Consider the following 6,006-nt stretch of genomic DNA (forward strand, 5'->3'; position numbering starts at 1 on the left):
ATATGGGCAACAGGCTGGTATGGCCCGACCAGGCAAGGCATGACAGGGCCCGACAGTGCCTCCCTAGGCTTAGTGCCTCACTAACGGTCCAGTCACAGCATGTTGGGCCAGTTTTCATGTTGAGCCAGCCCGATAAGCCTAGCTTTTTAGCAGGCCTTGCTGGCCCAAGGCCCACTAAGAGAAGAGAAGGGGAGGCCGAGAGAGCAGGCAGCTCCATGCCCGCAAGTTGCACTGGTGGCGTGGAGGAGGTGAAGGTGGTCGGTGCCTACGATGTGGCCGCACATGGGACTGGAGGAGGTGCATGGCTAGTCGGTAGCCACACTCGACATCACCGCGCTCGATGCGGGTGCCTATGGTGCGGCCACATGGGTCGTGGAGGAGGCAACCACCGCTTGGGGGGAGGGCCATGGAGGAGGAGGTCGGTTGCCGGCGTGCTTGAAGCTAGACGTTGTGGCACGATCTGTGACTGGATGTGCGAATGGAGCAACGAGCGAGAACCGAGCGGGGGAGGAGTGGGAAGTGCGGTGTCGCCCGATGCGCGACATGCGAGAGGCGAGTCACGAACTTACGGTGTGCGAATGCGGCGTGAGAGGAGGTAGGGAGGGAGTTGTGGATTGGGTTTTTGGGGGAGTGGGACCGTGGGCTTTTAGCAGGCCAAGGCCGGCAGTGGGCCAACACCGGGCCTCCACTAAATTTCGGACCGTGTCGTGCGAACCCACGTGCCTGGGATGCAGACCAAGCGTGGCCTGCTCCTCCGGGCCATGCTAGCCTCGACCCGCTCAGCACCAGGTCAGGCTGTGCTCGTGCCGGGTCAAAAAAAGCAAGCTTTGGATCGAACTGCTCATATATATATGTACTGATGGTATTGAGGCCTTGTTTGTTTAGTTCCAAAAAATTTTGCAAAATAGACATTGTAGCATTTTCGTTTGTATTTTTGACAAATATTATCCAATTATGGCCTAACTAGGCTCAAAAGATTCGTCTCGTAAATTACATGCAAATTGTGCAATTAGTTATTATTTTTATCTATATTTAATACTTCATGTATGCGCCGTAAGATTCGATATGACGGGGAATCTGAAATTTTTTGCAATTTTTTTGGGAAATAAATAAGGCCTTAGTTCCCAAAAAAATTACAAAATTTTTATTCCCCATCACATCGAATCTTGTGACACATACATGAAGCATTAAATATAGATAAAAGAAATAATTAATTCACAGTTTATCTGTAATTTGTGAGACGAAATTTTTAAACTTAATTAATGGATAATATTTATCAAATACAAACAAAAATACTATTGTGCTCATTTTATAAAATTTTTAGAACTAAACATGGCCTGATTTTTTCTGGTGGGGATAGGTACGAGGTATCTATACCCGATACGGATTTACTCGTTGCCATCTCTAGGACGACTTGAAATATGTTTTTATGATTGGGGGTTGTGAGTTGGGGTAGTATATAACGATATAATAGTATTCTTGGATGACGAATTGGCGACGACGAGTGAGAGAAGCCATCACGCCTATATAATACGACCATCCTCCAAGTGCAGCTGCCCCGCAAGAGCCGGATCCAGGTTTTTGAGTACCCATCCCAAACTCTCTAGCCATGGGAGCACAAGACTACTACTCCACGGCACTGGCCGCCGCCGGCGTCGCGCTGCTCGCGATCTGCTCGTACTACCTGCTCGTCGTCGGCCGCCGCGGGCAGCGCAGCAAGCAGCCGAAGAAGCGGTACGCGCCCGTGGTGGGCACCGTGTTCCACCAGCTGTACCACGTCCGGCGGCTGCACGACTACCACGCGGACCTGTTCCGCAAGCGCAAGACCGTCCAGCTGCTGGCGCCGGCCGGCCGCCGGCAGATTTACACGTGCGACCCCGCCGTGGTCGAGCACATCCTCAGGACCAACTTCGCCAACTACGGCAAGGTGAGCACCGTAGTAAGCTTAATTAAGCTTAGTATGCTTCTGTGTTTCATATTATTTTTGTGCGCTGCAACTGCAAGTTTGGCCGAGGGGCTAGAACTTAGCCTAGCTACTAGGAAGACACGCACTCCCTCTCCGTCGTTGGCCTTTCCTCGGACGTCGCTCTTGAAGTATTGAGCAACTTGTGGAGGCTGTGCGGCATCACAAGATTGGGTTGGGGTGCCCTCCAGTCCTCCACCATACACACAAGGAGTTGGTGGTGTTTTCCGAGAGTTCGAACAGACAGTGCTTTCAGGCGTCCTTCTCGAAGAAATCATATTTTAAATTTTCATTTTGTTCAGGCCCTGTTTCTATATTGGAGATGAAAATTTTTTGTGTGTCACATCCGATATGTCGAAGGATGTCGAAAGGGTTTTAGAAACTAATAAAAAAATAAATTACATAGCTCGTCAGAAAACTGCAAGACAAATCTATTAAACATAATTAATCTGTCATTAGCACATGTGGGTTACTGTAGCACTTAAGGTTAATCATGGAGTAACTAGGCTTAAAAGATTCGTCTCACGATTTTTAACCAAACTGTATAATTAGTTTATTTTTTATTTATATTTAGTGTTCCATGCATGTATCTAAAAATTTGACGGGATGGATGCAAATTTTTTTATGGGGAACTAAACAGGCCCTAAGTGCGGCAAGCTGGTTTTTGGCTGTTGTCTATCACGTGTCACGTGTGGGCCAGTAACGAGGCCACTGAATCCCAACCCACGCAAAAGGATGGAAGGCTTTTAGGCCTTGTTTAGTTCGTAAAAAATTTCAAAATTCTCCGTAATATCGAATCTTTGGCCGCATGCATGGAGTATTAAATATAGATGAAAATAAAAACTAATTACACAGTTTACCTGTAATTTGTGAGATGAATCTTTTGAGCCTAGTTACTCTATGATTGGACAATGTTTGTCAAATAAAAACGAAGTGCTATAGTAGCCAAAAACACAATTTTTGCGAACTAAACAAGGCCTTAGTTGCGCCTTGTTTAGGCCTTATTTAATTAGGGAGATGAAAAGTTTTTGGAACTCAAACACTTTCATTTTTATTTAGTAATTATTATTTAACTATAGACTAACTAGGTTTTAAAATTTTGTTTCGCAATTTACAGATAAATTGTGCAATTATTTATTTTTTTATCTATATTTAATATTCTATGCATTTGCCGTAAGATTCGATGTGACGAGAAATTTTGAAAAGTTTTTAGATTTTGGGCTAAACTGACCTAGTTTCCTTGTGAAAAGTTTTTGGGCTACCGTAACATTTTCGTTTTTAGGAGTATATGACAATTATTGTCCAATTATAGATTAATTAGTCTTAAAAAATTCGTCTCGCAAAATATAAGTAAACTATAGAATTAGTTATTTTTTTTTATTTTTATTTAATATTCCATATATATGTCGGAAGATTTGATGTGATGAAAGTTTTAGCATTTTGGGGTAAGTAAACAAGGCCTTGCACAACAAATGGGCCTCCATAAAGCATGTCTTTTTCGTATGGACCTTTAATGGGGTTTCCGAATTTCCTTGTGTTTCCAGCAGACGATGATGTGCGCTTCGTCTGAACCGTGCAGGGCACCTTCAACTACGAGAACATGGCCGACCTGTTTGGCGATGGCATCTTCGCCGTGGACGGCGACAAGTGGAGGCAGCAGCGGAAGATCGCCAGCTACGACTTCTCCACGAGGGCGCTCCGCGACTTCAGCGGCGCCGTCTTCAAGCGGAACGCCGCCAGGCTGGCCGGCATCGTCGCGGGAAACGCGGCGTCAGGGCAGCCCATGGAGTTCCAGGGCCTCGCGCTCAGGGCGACCATGGACTCCATCTTCACCATCGCCTTCGGCCTTGACCTCGACACGCTGATGGGCGGCTCGGAGAAAGGGAGCCGCTTCGCCGCGGCGTTCGACGACGCCAGCGAGTTCACGCTGCTCCGCTACGTCAACGCCTTCTGGAAGGCGCAGAGGTTCCTCGGCGTCGGCTCCGAGGCCAAGCTCAGGCAGCGGGTCAAGGTCGTCGACGAGTTCGTGTACAAGTGCATCCGCGACAGGGCCCAGGAGCTCTCTCACAGCAAGGCCACCGAGGACGCTGTCCCTGTGAGTGCAAAGCCATCGTCATCGTCGTCTCTGCAACAACTCCATCCAAATGATGTTTCTGTCGAACGCTCTGCACGCTGAATGAACTGACACATCCATCCATCCCTCGATTGCGCGATGTAGGAGGATTCGAGGCAGGACATGCTGTCCAGGTTCATCCGAACGGCGACGAACGAATCCGGGACGGTGGACTACAAGTACCTGAGGGACATCATACTGAACATAGTCATCGCCGGCAAGGACACGACGGCGGGGGCACTTGCCTGGTTCCTCTACATGGCGTGCAAGCACCCGGAGATCCAGGAGAAGGTTGTTCAAGAGGCCACAAGGGTGACCAACGCCGCCAGCGAGACGGCGGCAACCGTGGAGGAGTTCGCGCAGAGCCTGACCGACGAGGCCCTGAACAAGATGCACTACCTGCACGCCGCCCTGACCGAGACGCTCAGGCTGTACCCATCGGTTCCTCTGGTGAGTAGGAATACCTAGCTAGTTCCATGACTTCGTCTTTGTCAGTAATCACTGGAATTGGAAGGACACCCCTTTCTGGAAATTGAGCTGCTGACCATGTTATTCAGGATAACAAGCAGTGCTTCGGAGACGATGTCCTGCCTGACGGTTCTAGCGTCAGCAAGGGCGACATCGTGTTCTACGTCCCCTACGCCATGGGCCGGATGGAGTACCTCTGGGGCAAAGACGCCGAGGTCTTCAGGCCGGAACGGTGGCTGGATCAGAATGGCGAATTCCAGCAGGAAAGCCCCTTCAAATTCACAGCGTTCCAGGTACGGTGGCTTCAGTTTTCTCACTCAAACGCCATTGCAATCATGTTCATGCAGACGAACAATCATGTTCACGACGACGTCCTTTTGCATGCGTCTTTCCACAGGCTGGTCCGAGGATATGCCTGGGAAAGGAGTTCGCGTACCGGCAGATGAAGATCTTCGCGGCCGTGCTCCTCCGCTTCTTCGTGTTCCGGCTGCGCGACGGCGAGAAGGCGACCGTCAACTACCGGACCATGATCACGCTCCACATCGACGAGGGTCTGCATCTGACAGCGACGGCGAGATGACGTCGCCTCGCTGGCCAGCAGTGGGCACGTTAGCCGCCGGTGCCCTGCAGCTACGCGAGCGACAGGTCCTTGACTCCTTAGGACATATGCAAAGAAACGAAAACGAGCAGTGATAATAGGCAACCACTCTGTGTACCACGTCTTGTTGGGAAATAAATTTAAGCATGCCGTGGAATAAGTTGCGCCGCTAATTGAATTGTAGGGTAGTAGCTTGCAGTCAGTGTCGCGGCGGTGAGCAAAGAGGTCGGTGTTCCACGCCATGCGCCCGTGTCTGAAAATATCGGACCTGTCACCTGAATCTCAGTTGAGATCGTCGTCCTTGAGAGCACGTTTTGGGCATTGGCGCTCACGGCGAAACGCCACGCGTACGCAGTTTCCCCGGATCGGATTCCCTGTCAAGCTAGTGCCGACGAGTGACTAACGTGACATCCTGGTCTAGACGATGGTCGATGACAGCTACTTTGTGTCAAAAATGGTCGTACGTGTGATCGGTTTGACGGACGGCACCGAATCAAGAGTCGAGACATACGGTGCTACTTCAGCTGTTCAACGTTCTTGCATCACAGGAGCGGTGCTTGAAACTTGAGTGTGCCCCAACCCACTTGAAATTAATAGATTAAGAATAAGAATAATGTTGGATTCTACCCAATAATTGGGGTTGTACAAATTGTATAAGAAGGGAGATACTCCAGTCGCTAGATCAAGTGATCCGTTTTTAAAACATGCATAATGGTGTACCTTCCGAACTAGTACTAGTATATAAAAGATGATCATTGCAAACGTTTTATAATATTACTAGAGATATGAGTAGGACACTATATGTGCCCCAACCAATCTCAGATACAAACTTATCTTATTTATGGAAACAAAACAATACAAACT

At 48.8% G+C, this 6,006-nt stretch overlaps 1 protein-coding gene across 2 annotated transcripts; it reads left to right on the top strand.

The window, feature by feature from the left end:
• LOC8062890 (cytochrome P450 704C1) lies at positions 1,542-5,302 on the top strand. 2 transcript variants are annotated; one of them, XM_021461673.1, is made up of 5 exons: positions 1,542-1,927; positions 3,543-4,058; positions 4,185-4,526; positions 4,634-4,837; positions 4,942-5,302. In XM_021461673.1, the coding sequence occupies exons 1-5, from the start codon at positions 1,610-1,612 to the stop codon at positions 5,122-5,124; spliced, it is 1,563 nt and encodes a 520-aa protein (XP_021317348.1). In that variant the 5' UTR covers positions 1,542-1,609; the 3' UTR covers positions 5,125-5,302. The 2 variants fall into 2 exon arrangements, with proteins under 2 accessions (XP_021317348.1, XP_002465041.1); XM_002464996.2 differs by having other exon boundaries at positions 1,543-1,927; positions 4,182-4,526.

The sequence above is a fragment of the Sorghum bicolor genome, chromosome 1 (genome assembly GCF_000003195.3).
Source record: "Sorghum bicolor cultivar BTx623 chromosome 1, Sorghum_bicolor_NCBIv3, whole genome shotgun sequence".
Classification (NCBI taxonomy): Eukaryota; Viridiplantae; Streptophyta; class Magnoliopsida; order Poales; family Poaceae; genus Sorghum; species Sorghum bicolor.